At 42.6% G+C, this 21,623-nt stretch overlaps 1 protein-coding gene across 13 annotated transcripts in view; it reads left to right on the plus strand.

Moving 5' to 3' along the window:
• Positions 1-17,476, plus strand: part of nrxn1a (neurexin 1a) — a 124,381-nt gene extending 106,905 nt beyond the window's left edge. For 8 of the 13 annotated variants that reach the window (XM_035533180.1, XM_035533186.1, XM_035533185.1 and 5 more), the window contains 4 exons: positions 1,907-1,996; positions 3,196-3,512; positions 13,464-13,545; positions 15,486-17,476. In XM_035533180.1, the coding sequence (XP_035389073.1) occupies positions 1,907-1,996; positions 3,196-3,512; positions 13,464-13,545; positions 15,486-15,790 (794 nt within the window). In that variant the 3' untranslated portion in view covers positions 15,791-17,476. The remainder of the gene's footprint in view (positions 1-1,906; positions 1,997-3,195; positions 3,513-13,463; positions 13,546-15,485) is intronic. The other 5 variants (XM_035533189.1, XM_035533191.1, XM_035533190.1 and 2 more) reach the window with 2 other exon arrangements.
• The last annotated feature ends 4,147 nt before the right edge of the window (positions 17,477-21,623 follow it).

Consider the following 21,623-nt stretch of genomic DNA (forward strand, 5'->3'; position numbering starts at 1 on the left):
CACAAGTATATAGTGTATAGGATGTTGTTTTTTACATGTTGATAAAAGACAAAACTGAACTCTTTTGGTGGTGCATGGGCCAGAACTCTTGCTATGACAGTCCTACCGACATAATTAAAAGTATCGTTTCGTTTTGGAGTTATGGAGGTAGCTTATCTTATAATAATAAATAAGTTTTTGGCTGTGAACTCTGCAGGAGTTACGGTCTGTAATCTATTGCTTCATCAGGGCTCTAACAGCTCCAACACCATCTTTAAAGGCAAAGACAAGGGGGACCTTTTATTTGGTGATTACTGCCCGATACAAATGGGCAAGTGGATCCAGCAGCCAGCCCCCAGCCTGAGAGGCAGAGTGGAAGAAATGGCAGTAAAGGAGAGGCTTTGCTGTGACAGAAACCTTCCTTTCACACCTCACATCCAGTCCCTCGGCTTGCCTCCCCACCTCGCTCGTCTGCCCGTGGGTGGGAACATATTTAAATCACATCCCAGACGTCTGGGGAGCAAGCCATGCCTTCGCTCAGGAGTGTCAGATCTAGAAGCACTGCACCCGAAGTGAAGGCAGGCAAACTGATGTCGGAGAGCTGGAGGCCGAGCTGAAAGCGCATGACCGCGGGACTGAGGAACAAAGCGACTCAGTTCAGTGTCTGCGTGCCGGGAGGAAGTTTTATGATGAAATATGCATATGAGAAATGTGGAGAGCAGGAAGCCCTTTCTGGTTTGTCAGGACACTGCATATCTCGGAAGTGCTGCTCAGCCGTCCTCTCGCTGGATATTATCAATCAAATCTCGAATTCAGTCAAACGGAGAAATGTTTTGCTTCCTTCACCTTATATTGTAATCATACATTAATTGTATAAAGTGGAAGAAATGCATGCAGAGACATTCAGTTGATTGACAAATAACAAGTTAATGACTGTGAGGGGTGGGTTCTGGGTCGTGTAATTATACTTTGTAGAAATCACAGTTGAACAGGTTCACCTTTCATTTCCAACTGGAGATAAAAGTAGCAATTATGTGTGGGCTGTAATGGAAGTGGAGTAAATGTTTTTTACCTGATCTGAATTCAAGAGAGCAGAAAGCCAGTCAGTGGATAATGCATTGTTGTATGAGTGAGAGGCAAATAGCCAATCTCCCAATCCCCTGTTCGGTAGGGCCAGGCCATGTGAGGCCATCTTATTCCCAGGTCACGATACGACTGGGTCTTCACTATTGTCAAAGGAGTATGGATTAGAAATGTCAATTTATTCCTTCACAGAATCTCTGGGGACAAAGCTTTTGTCAACGCTTTCTCAACTCAAATTCACCTGGGGCAAAAATATGTTCTGACAACTGACTGATATAACATGTTTTATTGCTTTACCTGATTGTTTCCCTGTTGTCTATATTCTGGAGTGCTGATATTTTGATGTCTTTAAATGTATTGTTTTCTTATAATTAGTGTGAGATTTTGGCTTAACATAAATGAATGAAAATATTTTCTTTCAGATAGTAATTGTGTTGCTAAAATCCAATTGGCTTGCCAAAAGTTTCTTATGTACTGCAATGACAACATTTAGGTTAAAATGAGCAGTATATAACTAGATGAAAAATCTGCTAAAAAGATTTAAAAGGATTATCATTTTGTAAATGTATTTTGTAAATGAGTGACATGGTATTTAAACTTGCTTTTGGTTGTTTTCTCATAATCGTAAGAGAGTAGGTGAATATTTAATATATTACAGTTTTTATCGTAATATAGGGTTAATTTGTTGTCTTAAATAAATAATATCAATGCTATGTATGTAATCTTGGTGTACCAAATTTTCAAACAAGAAAAAAAACAGATAGTTCAGGCAGATTTTTCACTGTAGGTTTTAATCTTTGACCTTTCAGATTTTAACAATGAAATGTCTCTTTAAACTTTAAAGGCAACATTGATAACGAACGCCTGGCGATTGCTAGACAGCGAATCCCATATCGGCTTGGTCGAGTAGTTGACGAATGGCTACTCGACAAAGGTAAAAACATTGATTAAAACTTTAAATAAAAGATAATTTGATCATAAGCAAGTGATATATATACAAACAATAAACCATCTAAAACATAAATCCCCTGTATAACAAATTTTAAAACTTTAAACAAATGTAGTTTGTAATATTTGCTTTGTACAGTACAATAATGTGTTGTTCTACTGCATATGTAATCAGTTTTATCTGGCAATCACAGGTTAAAGGGACTGGTAATATACTGATAAATCTCAAATTAGTTCAATCATTAAAATATATCTGTATCATTAAAATACTTAAATAATGTTTACAGCTGTAGAAATCTAAATGACCATTTAAAGTATTTTTCACATTTGCAATTCATAGTGATGACAATGATGTTTAATTCATGTTATATGTATATTTACTTTATATGCTAAACATTTTGCTTTTGGAAACTGCTAAAGTGCACAGCTTAAAAGGCAAAGCAAATGTATCTTAAATAGCTTCAATGATTATTGGCATCAGATATGAAGTCCCTTTAACAAGCAAATTAAACACAAGAAGGGAAAAAAACTTCTGAGTGCATGCTGTAATGTATGTAATAACTTGAAACGTTTAGAGTGATTGATTTAAAGTTTGCTTGTTTTTCGTTTTCCTTTTTTAATGAAGTTATTATCATGATGAATGATTTATATGTCATGTAGTTGTAAACCCATCATCTCACATAAGCCTTGTTTCAGTATAATTAATTTCAATTTCCACCACCCTTGCTGAAAGGCAATCTCATCAACAGCAAAGTTCTACTGATGAACTGTGAAAACAAATCATTTCCATCCATAGTCTCCTGTTTCCAACCTCCCCTCTCACGGACAGAGAGAGGATCTTTTACCAGCCAGGAAACATTTGATTGTCCTTTTAGCAAAGCTTCATTGATTACTCAGGGGGAAGATTCTTCATCCTCTCCATTTGTTTGCACTGTCAACAACAGACCATTAAATCAAAGCCGATAAATTACTGGCGTTGCTGTTAGCATTAGAGTAATTTATTGCTTTCATGATCCTCAGGGACAATAAGGACACCGTTGTGTCACTGTCAAATCTTCCATCATCTGTCTGTGTGCATGAGTGTATGTGCGAGAGAACATGCGACTGCCAGCGTGTGTGTGCGCGCGTGTGGGGCGAGCGAGTTGTTGAACGCTCTTGTGTTTGTGTAACGTTGTGCACTGACAGGTAGACAGCTCACCATCTTCAACAGCCAGACTACCATAAAGATTGGCGGGTGGGAGCGGGGAAGCCGCCCCTTCCAGGGCCAGCTCTCCGGCCTCTACTACAACGGCCTCAAGGTGCTCAACATGGCCGCCGAGGGCGACCCCAATGTGCGTGTGGAGGGGAGCGCCCGTTTGGTGGGCGACCTGCCCTCCTCCTCCATCACGCCCCAATCCAGTGCTTCGGCCACGGGCAACCGCTCGGACTCGTCCCCCTCACTCACAGACATCACCACCACCACAGCCTCCAACCGCCAGGGCAAGCAGACCACAACCACACAGGTCAGTAGCGGCGTTCTGCCTTATGCCCTTGCATTCAGTGATGTAGCACGGGGGGTGATACTACAGCTCAGCTGTGTGGGTAATGGCTATGGGGGAGTGCTGTTATTCTGTGTGGATTGTATAAAGCTGTCCACATGTTTTAGTGTCCAAAAAAATAATTTGTGTTATTTGGGCTTTAGATTTCTTTCAGTTGAGAAGTGGCGAAGAAGTGAGAAGTCTCTCTCTCCTTCTCTCTCTCTCTCTCTCTCTCTCTCTCCTTCTCTCTCTCTCCTTCTCTCTCTTTCTTTCTTTCTCTCTCTCTCTCTTTGCCTCTCTCTCTCTCAACCTCCTTTTCTGTCTCTGTAGTAGTCATTATGGCAGTGGCAGTGTTAATCAGTTCCCCAGACATCAGCTGGGACAGCCTAAAGCAAGCTCAGCACTCTCTAAGGCAACAGTGCCCTTCAAGACATTAAGACCATGGCACACCGCAAAGCTGTAGAACAAGTGGAGCTTGCTTTCTTCTGTGGGTAAAGTGACTGGCTGCAGCTGATGTCTCTTCAGCCATCCCTGTTAGTGGGTTGCCGGGTGGGCTTGGGCCAGCAGGAAAGCTGACAGTGAACTCGTGATCAAAGGGAACTTAAAAGGAAATGGAGCTCAAGCCAGGAGGAATTCACACCAGTGGTGTGAACCCTATATAGTGGCCAGCATTTTCCCTTTATTGCTCTTAGAGGAATAGATCAGCCTTCCTGTTTCTTGCCTTTCTCTGTCTACCGCATTGTCCCAATTTCTCTCTATCTATCTATCTATCTATCTATCTATCTATCTATCTATCTATCTATCTATCTATCTATCTCTCTCTCTCTCTCTCTCTCTCTCTCTCTCTATCTATCTATCTATCTATCTATCTATCTATCTATCTATCTATCTATCTATCTCTCTCTCTCTCTCTCTCTCTCTCTCTATCTATCTATCTATCTATCTATCTATCTATCTATCTATCTATCTATCTCTCTCTCTCTCTCTCTCTATCTATCTCTCTCTCTCTCTCTCTCTCTCTATCTATCTATCTATCTATCTATCTATCTATCTATCTATCTATCTATCTATCTCTCTCTCTCTCTCTCTCTCTCTATCTATCTATCTATCTATCTCTCTCTCTCTCTCTCTCTCTCTCTCTCTCTCTATCTATCTATCTATCTCTCTATCTCTCTCTCTCTCTCTCTCTCTCTCTCTCTCTCTCTCTCTCTCTCTCACTTTCTCGCCTGCTCTGGTGCAGTGCATGGTGTACAAGGCATCACTCAGGCAGTGACGGCGAACTTTAATTGCAGTGCTGTAATTACATGTCAGTACTGGAGGCTGGGCAAACTGATCGACAGGCCTGCCGACACAGGCCCGGCTGATGGGCTTGGCTCCTCATGCGTGGCGCCATGCACTCCGATTCAGCCTCCATGACAATGAAATCATAATTTGATATGGTTAAAACTAATTCCAGGGCTGTGTATTAAATTACCTGCTCAAGGGCACCCTAGACGCATTGTGTGAAATTGCTGGTTACGCGGTGGTGGATATTGTATGGCTGGCTGCAGCCCTGATGTCATGTTAGCTTATTGTAGCCACATCTGTGTGCATCCTGCTACAAAATGGTGTCCATGCCTGCACTCCCCACAAAAAGGATGTGATGGTGGGAAATGTTGCCATGGAAATCTGCAACTCCCCTCCTCTTAATCCTGCACTATCTCTGTCTCCACTCTCCTTTTAGCTCTCACTCCCTCTTTCCTTTCTCATGCTCACTCTCACTCCCTCTCTCGTTCGCTCTCACTCTGTCCATCTCTCTCTCTTTCTGCCCAGCTGTCTGCTCTGTCCTAAAGCATACCACTTCATTTATGAAATATCTAATGCAGTAATTGTTTTTTAATGTTTAATCAGTGGTGCGGGTGGCAGAGAGGGGTTGATATGTGATGTGAGTGGTCGTGGATAGCCGTTGATTACAGATGTGTGAGGTTTCTATTAGGTAAGAGGGCTCTTAGTAATCACTACTAATGGTCCATCCTCGCTTCACTGTCCCTACCTGCCACTTTAGCACTTGTCCATGGAGACATCTCCATCAGATAGAATTAAACATGCTTAAATTAGACTCAGAGATGCTTCAGTGCTGGAGTTTAGTACTTATTGTGAGTATGTGACTGCTTTACTGATGAGACTAATCAAATACCACCCGCTTAGATACATTATTGTTTAAATTGATCTCTCTTGATCTCTATAACACAAATGATAGTTTATTATGCATTTAAATCTAGAAGCCATGAAATGCATAGCCAGTTCTTGAAGTACAGAGGATCTCCTTCTTAATACATATGTCTAAGCACCTTTTCAGATTGTCTTTGGTCCGTGGTGTGTCACACTCTTGCAAAAATGTCAACCAGATTTCTCCAGGCAATTCAACATCTTCACCATCGCACAGTCCAGGAGCTCTGCAGGCAGCTCTGCCATTCCAGAAATGGAACAGCCCTCTAGAGGTGCGCAGACGCTGGAGGAGCTACAGACTAGTCATGCCCCGTGTCCATTCGAACATAGCCCTCTCTCTCAGCAATGTGTTTTATTTATAACCCACTTCTTTAATAGATCACTTTGATGCTCCCATGTCTAGACATCTTCCAAAATAATAGTCATTAATGGACAAAGGACTTCTATCCTGTTGATTGTTGCTGCTTGTGAAAGATCTGTTGTCTTTGATTGAGCCTAATGATGCAATGAGGGAATGGATTTCAAATTAAAGGCCGCAGGGCTTGTGAGATAGAAAAGCTGAAACAAAACCAAAAAAAAAAAGTCTTTTTAATCATACCACATACAAAGCTTTTCTCTTGACACACTTCAAACTGCTTTTGATATTTTACTTTATTTTAGTTTATTTTGTGTAGGTAGGGTTAGCTGTAGCTAAACCAGTCACTAGGAGGAGAACCTCCTGTACTACTGTAAGCACACGAGGCAAGGCACACTCCATCTTGCTCTCTGTTGAAAATACTGCAAACATGCAACTGAAATATTTCTCAAAGGGAAAACACAAGAAAACACAGTGCACAGACCCAGAGTTTGCATTTGACTGGCAGATGATGTGTTTAATATTTCTATCTGAAGTTGATCCCCTTTGTGAGTAGATCTCAGCATAACTGAATTTTGAAAGTGGATGCTTTGGAAGTGCTAGTGTCTTCTTCATCATCACTCTTACTGCATTATTGCCGCTCTCTCTCTCTCTCTCTCTCTCTCTCTCTCTCTCTCTATATATATATATATATATATATATATATATATCTCCCCCTCCCTCCTCCTTCACCCCTCATTCAAATGAATCATCTTTTTCATGCCCGTGACTCCCACATTCCCTCTTTACTGCTGGCGGTGATCTCTGGATCGGCGACTGTGGGCTCCAGCTCAGGAATTACCAGGCTGGATGTGTGTGCTAATTCTGATCTAATGGGGTGGCATGCTGCGTTAGAGCGGCAAGCTTCGGGATGTGCCTTCAATAATGAATGAGCGTGCCCCGCTTGAGCAGTGCTTTTCATTAAGCACACCAGGATGGGTTTCAGATCTGGGGGATCGGAGGGGAATGGCTGAGCAGTACCATGCCAAATGGGAGCGTAGGCACATGTCTCAGGCGAGACTCATATCTGTATATACTCAGGGCTACGGAGATCTGGGGTTTGTTACTGGGAAGGTGAACTAGGCTGTTCATACTTGGTCTGTGTGCAAATGTTCACAGTGTTTTTGTGTTTTTCTAGCATGTGCTGAGGATGTTATGGGAGCAAATCTGTGGCAGTGTTCATGTCTGTCTTTTTTCTTCCTCTTTTCTATTCGCAGCTGGAGAATGACAATAATGGTGATTTGGGCTTAGAGTGTTGCTCTTTGGAATTGATGGGGGAAAAAAAGTGTGAATCTGCACGTGTGAAAACTTTGGTGTTTGTGTTCTTGTGTGGGTGCCGTGCTCTTAGAGGGATTTAATGGCAGATGAAAGTCTCGGGATTTTTACCTTCACAAAGACGCCATGCGCTTTCCTGCCATTGCATCATGAGACAAGAGCAGAGACTAAACTGGACCTCGGAAGAAGTGCTTTAAACAAGCCGGCGGAATTGGCAGCTTTCCAGCATCCATTTAATGGCTCCTGTTCTGTTCCCTGCATCCACTACTGTCCTGGGCTTCATTTTCAATGACTGCTTAAATCAGCCAATCAATATGGATGTTTCATCTGGCAGGAAGTGGGTTAATGAAATGGGTTATGAGAACACAGCCCTCTCTCACACTCTCTTGTTTGTGTGCGTGTGTGTGTTTCAGGGGGAGTGTGATTGCCTGTGTCTATTTAGGATGGGGAAAGTGACCCAGCTTGCTCCTTTGAGCAGTATTATTTTATGGTGTCTAGTGAAATAATTCAGCACTAGTACGTGATCTAATTACATCCAAGTATTTTTGTTGGCCTATCTGTCACATCTCCTGCAGTCTGCTTTCCTCCTTAGACCATGCTAGCAGTCTGTGTGACTCCAGGGCTGCTTTTTTTCTCTTTCTGAATTCTGTCATATTCATAATTTATGGGCACAGTGTGTTGATTCTGCAGTTACAGCAGACAAATTGAGTCCCATGAGACTAGCCATGGTACAAAAGACCAAGAAACAAAGAGAAAAAGCTTTGTGTGTGTGTGTGTGTGTGTGTGTGTGTGTGTGTTGGGTCAACTGAACTTTCCCCAGATACCATGCAAAATGTCAGGTAAAAGCTTCACATTCCGGTTTCACAATGGCTAATGTTGCTGGATGGTAGGTAGCGTCTCAGGAGGAGGGTGGTTTTAGGAGCTTCTCCATGTGAAGTACACCAGAGGTAGAGTGAGAGACGGTGAGCGCTCTGACCCAGAGAGCCGTGCTCTCCCACTCCTCTTCGCACTCTCCGTGTTGTGTAACATTCCTCCCAAGCGAATGCCCCTGCTGTGGCATGGTACAGGTATTTTAAGCTTAGGTTTGATTGTAGATTGTGGGTTGTGTCTCTTGGGGGCTCAGTGGCAGGGCATAAAGTGCCCCTGGCACACACTTCCTTCTTTTGGAAAAAAAGAAAATGCTTTCTTCAGCCCAGCAAACCCTTAGCAACCTTAGGCTGAGCATGCCTTGTGATTGGCCAAAACTAGTCAGGTGATCCAGACAGTTTGTTCACAGTCTTACAGTCTTTTTCCTCACTCTCTCTCTTCCCCTCTCTCTCTCTCTCTCTGTATCACTCTTTCTCATTTTCTCTCTTATGCTCCTGTTCCACTTCCCGCTCACGCTCGCACACACACACACTCTCTCTCTCTCATGCTCTGTAGAAGACACTGATAGGCTCTCCTGATGCGCAGACAATTTATCTTCCTCATCTCCCTACCAGAGTACGACTTCTCCACTCATCACTATTGATCTCACAGAGCGGACTGAATTTACTGGGGTGCCATTAGGAGCACAGGCAGGAGGAAGAGAGGGGGAGAGAGAGAGAGAGAGAGAGAGAGAGAGAGAGAGAGAGAGAGAGAGAGAGAGAGGGGGAGAAAAAGAGAAGGAGCAAAGCCAGGACAAACTCTCACCTAGAGAGAAACAAAACAAAGGCATCAGCTGTGTGCAGGAAGCAGGCAGATTAGCCACACTGCCATGGATACGAGATGGCATTGTTCCTCGTCCCAGGTAGTTTCTCTTTCTCACGGTCCTTAACCATCTTGCCATCTTTGCATGCAAAGGCTATGTTGTTCTCATATTCATGCAGTGGAAGGAGGCATGCACACCTTTTTGTCTGCACTGCTTTGTGCTAAAAGCGAGTGAGTGAAAGAGAGAGAGTGAGAAAGAGTGAGTGAGAGGGAGGAGGAGCGGGAGAGAGAGAGAGAGAGAGAGAACCAGAGGAAAAGTTGCAGCGCTTGGCAAGTGAACGGCAGAATGGTTGCTGTTTCGTTTCTTTGTTCCCTCCGTGCTGGGTGGTGATCTGTGCTCCCGAGGCACGTGCCTCGGTCCGCCCACTGCTCCGCTTCCCCTCCCGCTTCCTGCCCACCTGCTTCATGCCTGCAGCGCATCCACCGCCGCTAAGCCGTGCCGCTCCGGACGGCTGATCCGGGCAGCCCCGAGCCCGCACCTGCTCATGCACCTCCAACCTCTGGCTCCACACTGCCACCGAGTGCAAGCCAAGCAGCCTCACGGCGAGCGGCGCCTTCCAGAGCGGGATCCCGCACCCCACCGGCCTGTCCCGGTCCTGCGCGGCCTGAGCTCGTGAGCTCCCGCTTCTCCACGCCGTGAGTCAGGGAGGGAGGCAGGTGCTCCGGCAGACGGGCGCTCTTCCCAGCCCGGCTTGCTTGAGTGTGGGCAGCGATGTGGCTGAAGTTCACCTGAGCTGGTCTCAGATCAGTCAGAACATCCTTGCTGTGGTTACCACAGCTTCGCTGTTGCTGCAGCTCTTGCTTTGGTCTTTGAACATCTTTCATGTTGAAACATTTATCGATGGGCCTTAATTTGCTTTGAAAATTTTACTCCAAAAGAAAAAAGCCTGTATGTGGCATTTTCATCAGTCGCTAGCGTTTCTATTATTCATAAAGGGAGTGGGAGTGAGTGTGAGTGTGACTGCCGCTGTGATTGTGTGTGTGATTGTGGAATTGACTTGCCATTGGTGCTCTGTGGACATGCATATTTGCACTGGATGTTCTCCATCAGCCATCTTAATTTTCACACTTTATCAGCAGGTTCAGGCCATCCATAACTTCATTTCTAAACCCCTCCTCCCATCAGCGCTCCTGTCGAAGCTGAACTGTCATGGCTGGGGATCCTCGTCCCCTGGCCCCCTGGCCCACTGGCTGCTCTTGAGGAGGTGGGGGGCAGCCGTGGTCCCAGGCCCTTCAGCACACACGTCCAGAGCGGACTTCATGCGAAGAATGAGAGGAACGCCGCAGTCTTGGAGTCCCTTTTGTATTCAGTGTCTGTATTTTTAACTGTATGGCGTATGGCTCTGGGCAACGAGAGTAGCGGCTGGCTCCGTTTAGCTCGCGGACCACCGAATAAATATTCACGTGCCATTAGCATGGAGCTGAGTGAATGCCAGGCACTTTGATGTTCCTGTTTCTCTCTGTGTCTCTCCGTCTCTCGCGTGCGGAGGGAGAAGAGAGAGAGTCCACACTTTGCTTCATGGGTCCCAGTGGAGACGTCGCCACAGATGCCGTTTTTACTTCCACCATTTCTAATGGCCTGAATTTCTGTCTCCATGGCAACAGAAACCGACGGTTTTGAGTGAAGGTAGCGTGTATGGGAGGTGGAACAGCAGAACCAGCTCCTGAGGAGAGGGCGAGGGAGTGAGATAGAGAGAGAGAGAGAGAAAGCAAGACAGAATGCGAGCGAGAAAGTGAGAGAAAAAGCGAGAGAGAGACAGAGAGAGAGGCCCGTCAAGGATGCTCTTCGAACACGAGCTACGAAAACAGCATTCACACTGCCAGCTATAAAATATAGACTGGGGCTTTGTGTAGGGGGGATTGTTATAGAAACAAGAAACAAGGCATATCAAAGGAAGACCAGGGTGAAATGTCTCTTAGTGGCATATGGATGAAGTGCTTGGGGGAAAGAGATGGGAGTCAGCGAGATCGAGCGATAATGCTCTGATACCGTGTGCGGAAAGGGGCCCTGCTGGGCTGAGGACAGCTCCTCTCCCCAGTACCTCTGTGTGCAGGAGGCTCGGAGGGGACCTACACATGCTCCATTTCACTGAGTCTCTATGGCAGTGATGGGCTAATTGGAGGGGAGGTTTTCTATGTGTGTGTGTGTGTGTGTGTGTGCATATTGCTGTCGTAGCAACCCCAGTTTAAATCCTCTCATTATTGCACAGCTGATTCCTCGCTGTGTTCTCACCCAGGTGCCTGCAAGTTAGGCTCTTCTGCTTGGTGGAAATACAATCATTAAGATCAAGCGTGACGGAGTATGGATCTGCCACAGATGATGCCCTGTGCTACAGTGCTACACTATAGTTATTCGGTTAGAACGAAGTAGACACTCGTAATCGAACCTATTTTCTGCCTCCCTGTCCGCATGTCCAATTCAGCACAGCTGTTGAGTAGGCAGAGGAGAGTGAGCTACAGCAGATGGAGGCTGATAGCTCAGCCTTAGTCATATTTGACTTTTATGGATTCCGAGAACAGCCTTGTGCTCATTGCTTGTGTAACACCGCATCCGAGGACTTTGATTGTAGTCCTGACACTTTGCAGAGAAGCTGAATTCCTGATGGGCAAGAGAAAGATGAGAAAGACAAAGAAAGAGAAAGATGGAAAGAGAAAGATGGAAACCTGTATGTGCACAGGGGACCAGAGTGAAAGATGGAGCAGCTGATGTAGGTGAATGGCCTCAGACGGCCACGATATCCCAGCCATGCGCCTCCCCATCTCCCTTTTTCACTTTTTATGGTTGTCTGTCTCACTCTCTCTAAGGAGGAGAGACACAGGCTGGGCCCAGATTTGCTCTGTAGTGCAGAACTGCCCCCACCTCTCCTTTACTCCCCCTGCCCCCCCCAGAACACCCCCAACGCTTACACTCTGCCTTCAACGGACTGCCACCAGGGACCTAAATTATTCACCCATGCTGACCTACTTGCTGGGCGTTGAGAGCTGGGAGTGGAAGAGCCTGCACTGTGTGGTAAATGGCAATAGCGTGGTTATGGCAACCATAACCACTGATACAACAGTGTAGGGGATCTTACCACTCCCACCTTCCATCTCTCTCTCACACACACACACTCTTTTTCTCTTTCCCTCTCCCTCTGCCCCTCTGTTGGTGTGGGAAAGGCGTCTGTGATGGCACTGAGACGTGCTGACTGGCGTGGGCACTGCCCCGATGCCCGTGGGCAGTGTGTGTGAACACACAGAGGCGAACCAATGGCTCTTTCCTCTGCTGACACACTCGTGCACTCAGCCCTGCCTTTCTGACGACGCACACACACACACACACGCACGCGGGCGCGGGCACGCACACACCAGCTGGCGTTCAGATCCACACAAGGCTAATCAGAGACTGAGAGGTGTGAACGCTGGCGCGGGCCGGATGCCGCCGCCCCGTGCCGTCAGACTCTGGGCACAAAGCTGAGGAGGACGTAGGGCTGGCATTCTCCACACGCCACCGAGCAAGCATTCCAATGACGAGGCGCCATCAAAGTTGATTTCTGTGCTGCTACTCCACGGTTGGAATCCGGCTTTTAAGTTCAGACACAGGGCTCTCAGCATGGCTTTCTTTCCTTTTGGGACTATCACCGGAACAGAGGCAAGGTTTTCCCTAGTGTTTTTTGTTGTTGTTGTTGGGTGTTTTTTTTGTTGTTGTTATTGTTGTTGTAGTGTGTGTTTGTGAGCGGTGCTGTTTTGTAAAAGGGGAAAGATTGCTGGGGATTTGTCCATGGTCTCATTTCAGATGAAAGACTGCTATCGATGAAATTGTTTCCAAGTGAGGGATGATTGGCTCAGATGTTCCTTGCACATATTTCAGTCAGGGAGAAGAATTTCTGTGAAATATGTGTGTGCGCATGTGTGCCTGTCTGTGTCTACTGTTCAGATTTTGTACAGCCTTAATGTGCAGTTCTGTTTATATTTCACTGAGGTAGATTGACATAGTGAAATGCTCTGAAATTAGCATTACCCACAGGAGCTCTTGTGTTATCCAGCAGAAAGACTGCATACTGCATATGCTCAGTGATAGAATACTGACTGCCTGTGTTCTTGATTTTGTGTGGACCTTCTAACACTGTCAGTGCACAGGCCTGTGGGGATAAATGGGGGCTCTGGAGCATCGACCCCTCACCTGGGATTGCTAGACTGACTCTGACAGACACACACACACTCATTCACTCTCTCTCTCTCTCTCTCTCTCTCTCTCTCTCTCTCTCTCTCTCTCTCTCTCTCTCTCTCTCTCTCTCTCTCTCTCTCTCTCTCTCTCTCTCTCTCTCTCTCTCTCTCTCTCTCTCTCTCAGGATGATCTGTTGGTAGCATCAGCTGAGTGTCCCAGTGATGATGAGGACATTGACCCATGTGATCCAACCTCAGGTGGGTTAGGTTAGTCATCTTTCTTTTTTATTATTGCTGTCCATGTGCCCTTTTATAAACTTCAGTCCATATTTTCCATAACCTTTATAAACAATGTTAAAAATGTTTATTTCTCATAATTTTAAGTGATTTTAAAAATAGTTACTGTTAGTGGTGGTTAGTCGTACTTGTAGGCAGTTCGTAGTAGTTACTGGTAGGTTCTGGAATACACTGATGAATCATTTTGCTTTTTAGTGATGTAATCAGGTGATTTGACTTAATTCATTTAAGGATAGTAACTGAAACCACTTTCATACACGCTTCCCTTTATAAGCATTTATTTAACACGCTTGACCTGATATAGCAAAAGACACACCCTTAGACTGCATCTCATATTCTAGATTATAGTGTTCTGCACATATAATAGTGCTGTTGTCATTTATTGGATTAGAAGCGTCTGCTGTGTGTGTGTGTGTGTGTGTGTGTGTGTGTGTGTGTGTGTGTGTGTGTGTATATATATATATATATATATATATATATATATATATATATATATATATATATATATATATAAATGCCTCATGACACATTTTATACAGACGTTATGACTCTAAGCTATTGTAACCTAGTTTTATTTTTATTATTATTATTATTATTATTATTATTATGATTTATCTTTCACTGCTTGTTTATTTCCACTTAAGCCTTCTTGCAAATCAATTATTGTGACTGTCCATGATGTGGTTTGATTTCTGGGAGCGGGGTGGGAGGAGTTTGATGGAGAGTATTGATGTGGGAAAGGCCAGTGAGCACGGCTACGTGGTTCGATCAGCTTTTTCCATCTTTCCCAGCGGCGTGACCGAGTGCTTACACACCCAACCAGGCAAGCTGGTCTTGACAAACAAATGAAACATCAAAGGTTAAGTGGGACTGGCCTTCCCAGCCAACTCTGTGTACGTTGCGAGTGAGCCATGCCATAGTTCCATTTACCTAGGCCTCGAACATGTTCCTCTGAAATAATGAAAATCTCCTCCCAAGGCTGTAGGCCCGTCGACATTTTAATCGTTTTTAAGAGAGTGGCCCATCTAAAAACAATAGTGTGGATTAGACCACTGAATAATATAAATAAGACCAAAACACTATTATAGGGAGACAGCAGAACTGTACAATGCTGCTAGTAGAAGTGGTGGCATTGTTCAGGGCTTGTCATTGGTCTCAGCATAGTCATGTGATAACTCTGTGAAGCAGCCTGGGGGCTGAAGGCCCTGCTCTTCACTGGCATTCCTCATCAGCTCATTTTACACACCTGCAGGCTACAGTTGGCACGACGCCAGTGAAGGGGCTTTAAATGGCATGTTTAAGGTGTCATTTCACCCGGTGTTTATGTCCTGCCCACGAGCTCACCAGCACAGCGTTACCCCCACCCACACAACCCTCCCCCCTCCCCGCCATGAGACCCAAAACGGCATAAATCACCAAAGAGATAACTATCTCTCAGCCTGGAAACAGGTCGAACCAGGTTGGAGGCCCAGGGACTGGTGCCTTATAGTAATGACTGGTTACCATTTTTATGAGGGAATTCATGTCCTACACTACAAAGACGTTACACGGGGGGTGTTAGTCTATAGTCCAACTGCACCAAGTGGTCATTTACATTTCCACAGGGAACATCCTTTTCATCTTTCTCATGTTTCCCTTTGTCCAACACATCCTGTATGCACAAAAAGATGTAATCTTCTTGGAAATGTGTTTGAAGTATATGAATTACATGAACGCAGTAATAAGCCCTTGACTATGAGCACGAGAGCTCTCACAGTTAATATTTAGCCTGATTACTTTAGCAAGCTGGGAATCATGCTAGCTTAATCAATAAGAGAGGTTACCACCATGTGTCAGAGACTGGTATACTGGAAAGTATTAATGAACAATCTTTCTCTATCTCTCTCTCTTCTCTCTCTATCTGCCCACAGCACACCCTCCCCTGCCCGAGGCAAAGGGCTACCCAAGCCCAGAGGTGATCCGGGAGTCCAGCAGCACCACAGGCATGGTGGTGGGCATCGTCGCTGCAGCAGCTCTCTGCATCCTCATCCTCCTCTACGCCATGTACAAGTACCGCAACCGCGACGAAGGCTCCTACCACGTGGACGAGAGCCGCAACTACATCAGCAACTCGGCCACGCAGCCCAATGGAGCTGCCATCAAGGAGAAGCCCATTGGCGTGGCCAAGATCTCTAGCAAGAACAAAAAGAACAAGGACAAAGAATATTACGTCTGATCCCACAACTCCTCTCCCTCCCTGCCCACTGCTCCCATACTCAGAGACTCAGGCAAGGGGGAGAACATGCCAATCTGTGTATAGTAATTAATTGAGAAAAAAAAAACACAGTCTTGGTTTTAAGACGTGGCATACTGTTACTAACAATAAGAAAATATCATTTCTACTCAAGCACACAAGAACTATACAAAGCTGAAAGTGTGTACAAAGAATTGGGCAAAGAGTATGTTAAACCCACAGAATGGCGGAAACCTTCAAAGTTAATTCTTTGGGAAAGCCAGTTGAAGCCCATACATTAGGGTAAATCTCTCAAAGACTAGGCCACTGCCCAGAACTGAGGTGTTACTGTGTTTCATATTATGTTGCCTGTGTACGTGTTGCTGGGACATGTCTTCTACATCCAGGAAACCCATGAATATCTGGAAAATGACAAAGACATTCACTATAACAGAGGATAAAGAGCAAGAGACTTACCACTATGAGAAGCTACCTACTGTATGATTGTTAAATCAGCCAAAGTATTCGCCAACTCCACCCACCTCCCCACCCCCCCACCCCTTTTTATTGGCAGTGTTGGTGAGCAGAAGGAAGAGAAAATGAGGAACACTAAGGGATCCAAACTTAAGTATATCGGCGGCCCGATGCCTTGGTGTCAAAGTGAGTATGGCGGCCCGATGCCTTGGTGTCATAGAGGACTGCAGAGGCCTTATTAACCAAGTATAAAATCTCTGGTTGTTTCTTTTGTTTGTAAGTTTGTCATGACTATGACAACAGCAGTGGTGATGCTAATGGTTATGGTGGAGAATGATGGGACCGTGAATCTGAGAATCTGAGGAAAAACTCATGCACGTGAAGTATCTTATTACATATGTTTATATACGGTGCAAAGACTATCTATGTGTGCTCTCTGGACTGTGACTGAAGTGGTGTTTTATAGCCTGTTATATAGATGATGCCAACTACAGTATACCTGCTCTTCAAACATTTTCTAGTAAAAGCAAATTGGAAAAAACTGAAAAAAACTGAAAAAATAAATGTTAATGTGTTGCTATAGCGATAGAACTGTTCTACCATTAGCTACAAACATTTGGGATTTTTTAATTTAACTTTATGTGCATCCTCAATGTCAGTAATTTATTTCTGTCATTATACTTTGTTTCTTCAGCTACTTGTGTGTCATCATACAAAGTCGAGAACATTAATTTGGTTTCATGAAAAAGAAAAACATCACATGGAAAGTCAATTTAGCTGAACTGTTGAAGCAGTATAATTTTGCTCTACTCAATGGCCAGACTAATTATGCATGGCCAGTAACACATGGCTATGATAAGAGATGACACCTAAAAGTGAAATTGATTCATAAACATGTGCATTGGAACAAAACAACTGGAACATACTAATCTCTAAGACAACTCAAATTTAAACCATATTGTTTGTGAACACACTTTGCTATCTTGTACTACACCAAATGTACAAGACGTACAAAATGCATAAATTTCAAAATAAAATGTTTGATTTTTGTTTTGTGTTTTTTATTTATGTACAATTTTTCTATGATACCTTCTTTTGTTTTTTGTTTTCTTTTTTTTTGTGACAATTATTTGATGACCTCAAAGTGAAGATTTATTATGAAAAAATAGTTTTGAAAAATCAAATGAATAAATAAAATATTAATTAAGACTTGAAGGTATTTGTTTGTTATTCATCATTTGTTTCCTGATGTGCATCCTTAGTGCATGTAAAGAGCAGGGATTTTTTTTAAGATAATGCACATGTTTATGTCATGTTTTCCTTTCTTTGTACATGCAATTACATCATCTGGCACCATCATCTGGTTCTATGGCAATGGTAATGAACATGAATTTCATTTACTTATTTACTTATTATTTATCTTTTTACAGCTAGAGCTTGTGGCAAACATTTGCATTAGCAGCTGTTGTACAATTAAAAAACATTTAAAAAATCTTTTCCTTTTTTTTTTTTTTTTTTTTGCTGGTGACAAAGATACTGAAACACATACGAAACATTCCAGAAACATTCGAAGAAATAATATAAATAGTCCAGACCCCTATACTGTATGACAAGTGTCTTTATGTCACCTTAGAGGGAACTCATACTGTGTTTTCATAGTGGAGGATGCCACTGATCCTGTAGGCTAATGAGCATCCCATGTGGCTGCACAAGGCCAGAGATGCCCTCTCAGAGAGGGCCGGACCTCAGCGCTGGACCTGCACGTTGGAGCTGTTCTTCCATTTTCCACACAGGAGGAGGGATCGGGAGCACCCATGGGGAAAGAGCCTTTTCCGCCTGGACAGTCCCTGCCACCAGCCACAGAGTTCGTCAGGCCTCATTACCACTTCCTTCACTGAGGGAGAGGTGGTGGAGCAAAGGCTGTGGGTAATGACAATCTGAAAATGGACATTTGAGAAAGCCTGCGTTCATTTAATGCTCTCTTCCAAAAGGCTGATGACAAGTCATCAGCCAGATATTCCCATTGCTTTCTGTAATTGGTGGAATAATGATGAACAGAATGAGAATGTTAATGTAGTATGTTATGAAAGAATATATATATATAAATATATATATATATAAATATATATATATATATATATATATATATATATATATTCAAATATCAACCAGGCAACCAAATATTGAAACAACAGGACATCATGCTAATATTTATGTCGAAATAAAATTGTCTGACCACTGGGTGCTATGGTGTTACTCTGTTCTGTACTCTGTACTCTGTTCTGCTGTGCATTGAGGGTTCACGTGCACCAGTAGTGGCATATACAGACTTTAAATAAGCACACACTTGCCTCTGATTTATGACCAAATACAGAGCAAACCTATGGGAAAAGTTAAAATAACTAAAATAAATCAAAATGACCACATTTTAAAGCTATTGCAGCTACTCACATTTAACTAAGCTACTCATATTTACTGTTCACAGAATGTCAATTATGCATACCTTAATTTATTTATATATATATATATATATATATATATATATATATATATATATATATATATATATATATATATATATATATATATATAATTTCTAGTAAGAAATACCTAGGTGAAATATTATTTAATGTATTAACTAACCATTTTGAGAAGGCAAAAGCGTAAATGAAGGTTATTATTTTGTTAAATCAACCAAAATGTCCTGATTGAAACCTTTTGTAGCCTAAGCCTTTAATGTACAGCTCAGAGAGTTTCTCATTTCCTGAAGGATACTATTCTGTGATTAAAAAAGGATTAAAGGATTTTGTTATTCATAAAAATATAAAGGTTTAATATGGTCTTAATCCAAATATAGTTATCAGAAACATTGACATGGGCTCAATCTACAATTCTTATGCCTAGTTTTTTTTTTTAATACATTTTACTCATTAAATATGCAGACCAACAGTCTGATGTGTATTTAAGGCCATGGTATGTTCGTTTTGCACAGGTTATAACTAAAAATGATTATCCCCAAAAATGTATTAGCATCATTTCATCCACTCTCAACATTACAGTGAATTGCCTTATTTTGTAACTCAGTCTTGGTCAGAGGAAGAGAGAAAGAGAAGGAGGAAGTGCTCTGTCAAATCTTGATCTTGCAGTGTAACTGCTGTTTTCTTTATGACAAAGTTAAGAAAACCATTTTTGATGTATGCATTGTGCTGCATAGAGTAGTGATCATTATCTGTAACCATGCATATCCATATATCACAATGTGCATCATATATTAGGGTAAGCAATTGCAGCACTGTTTTGTGGTATCATTGAACTTTCTTAATTTACAGTTGTGGACATTGATGAGAACAGTCTTATCAATGGAATGCTCACAGTGGGCTTTTACATGTAAGTGCTGTGGAACAACCTGCAGTCTGAACGAATGAAGCTTCAGCTCACTATCCAAGCTGCCCACACTGTTGGCATCATCTCTGGATCAACAGGCATTAGTAGACCACTCTGTTACCATTCCCAAATAACCACAGTGCTTTACTGTATCACATACAGGCCACACGTGATATTGCGCTCACTATTTTGCTAATGTTAGGATAATTGCGGTTTTCCATGTTATCTATGACAAGACAGTTGTATAATATTATCATGTTACTACATAACCCATAAACATCAGAAAGTGGATGCATATAGTAGCCTATTTTTTCACTCTACCCACAGTATCTGACTACGTCAACTACACCAGTGAAGCACAATTGGTTTATTCTCATCAAATAGCAATTTTAAATCAAATGTGCTATCGATATACTTGAAACTAGTTAGTGATAATAAAAAGGCCAGTTAGCATTTACATTGCCCAATAAATGTTGAACTAAAGCAGAAGTATAAAGATAATCACATAATTCCTGCTATTATAAAATTTTGAGTAAGGAGGAAAAATGCTGTGTATGGCCTTTAAGAGTATCCTTTTTTTTTTTTACTCAAAAATGTGAATTTATTCAATTTGTGCGATTCTGAGAAACATGAGACTTACATGTGACATCACCAGTTAAACCTAATAAAATCTTCAGTGAGTTATTATGCATATTATCTGTCCTAACATTTTGTAAACTGGATATATGTCAGATAATTTTCATTACCTTTGACTAATTATATTTTAGAAAGAGAAGTTTGGGATTATTTTCCTCTACATGCTGAATTGTCTACATGTGCATCATCACAGTAATGATTTTCAATAACTAACAACCTCGTGTACCCTATTGCTTTTATACTTCAGTTTTGCAAAGTAAAAAAGGAAAGCATAGAACCCTGTAAATTGCTTTCAAATATGTTTCATATTGGCAATTTTTTATCCACTGTTAAAGTAACCACTGTTACTTAGCAACTGCTGGTTAGCAGAATGAAACAGCTAGAGACTATACTGAACTAACCACATTGAGCAAGGATGGCACGCTCTGTGGTTTGAACTGTTGTATATAAAACAATTAGGTTATGCACTCACCTAGCTTTGGTTGGTTTTGGAAGACTGTTGTCTTCTCTTTGCTGACTGAGCAGAGAATATGTTTCTTAGCAATTAGGATATTTCATATATCAATAGCATAGCCAATCAGCGAAAAGGTGTTAATCACTTGCATGTTAGTCTGTATACAGAGGACAAATACATGTTACATGGCATATTATCATTACTCATATCAAAGGAGCCGATGAAGAACACCCAAAAAGAAAAGGAACATGTCTAGAAAACTGCAGCCCATGGACCTATTGTTTGTGTGAACATTCAAAGAACCACCAAGGGAATTATGCTAAGAAAGACACATTTTTGCAGGTTCTAATTTGATGTGATTTCAGTTAACAGGTCTATGCAATAGTGCCCACAGACATAAATGACTGGAGACAGTGAGTCCAGTGACAGTAGAAGCCCTCATTAGGATCTGGGGGTGGAGGTTTTTGGACATTATCTAGTTCTCCAAATATCTGGGACAAAATTAATCATTGCAGTGCTTGTAAATTATGTTAAGTCCATGGTGATATTTCACGTCATGCTCAGACCTCATATATGTGCTGTCTGGTCCAAATAACTTAGTTATGTTGGTTTCCAAATGAAAAAAAGAGAAGGTTGAACTTTCATTATTATTTGTGGCCCTGTCCCAGTTGTGTTGATCTGTTGATTGCCAATAAGATATAGAGCAGATCATGCGAAGGGTTAGATTCTGAATTGCAAGATAAAAGGACAGTAGGAAGTAAATAAGAGATCGGTTTAATGGATGATGTTTGTATGTAAATGATGAACAATGCATGGCATTAAGCAACAAGAGTGTTCATAATATTAGGAATAAGAATTACACTGCTTGTTACATAAAAACTAACTAAA

The sequence above is a fragment of the Electrophorus electricus genome, chromosome 14, assembly GCF_013358815.1.
Source record: "Electrophorus electricus isolate fEleEle1 chromosome 14, fEleEle1.pri, whole genome shotgun sequence".
Lineage (NCBI taxonomy): Eukaryota > Metazoa > Chordata > Actinopteri > Gymnotiformes > Gymnotidae > Electrophorus > Electrophorus electricus.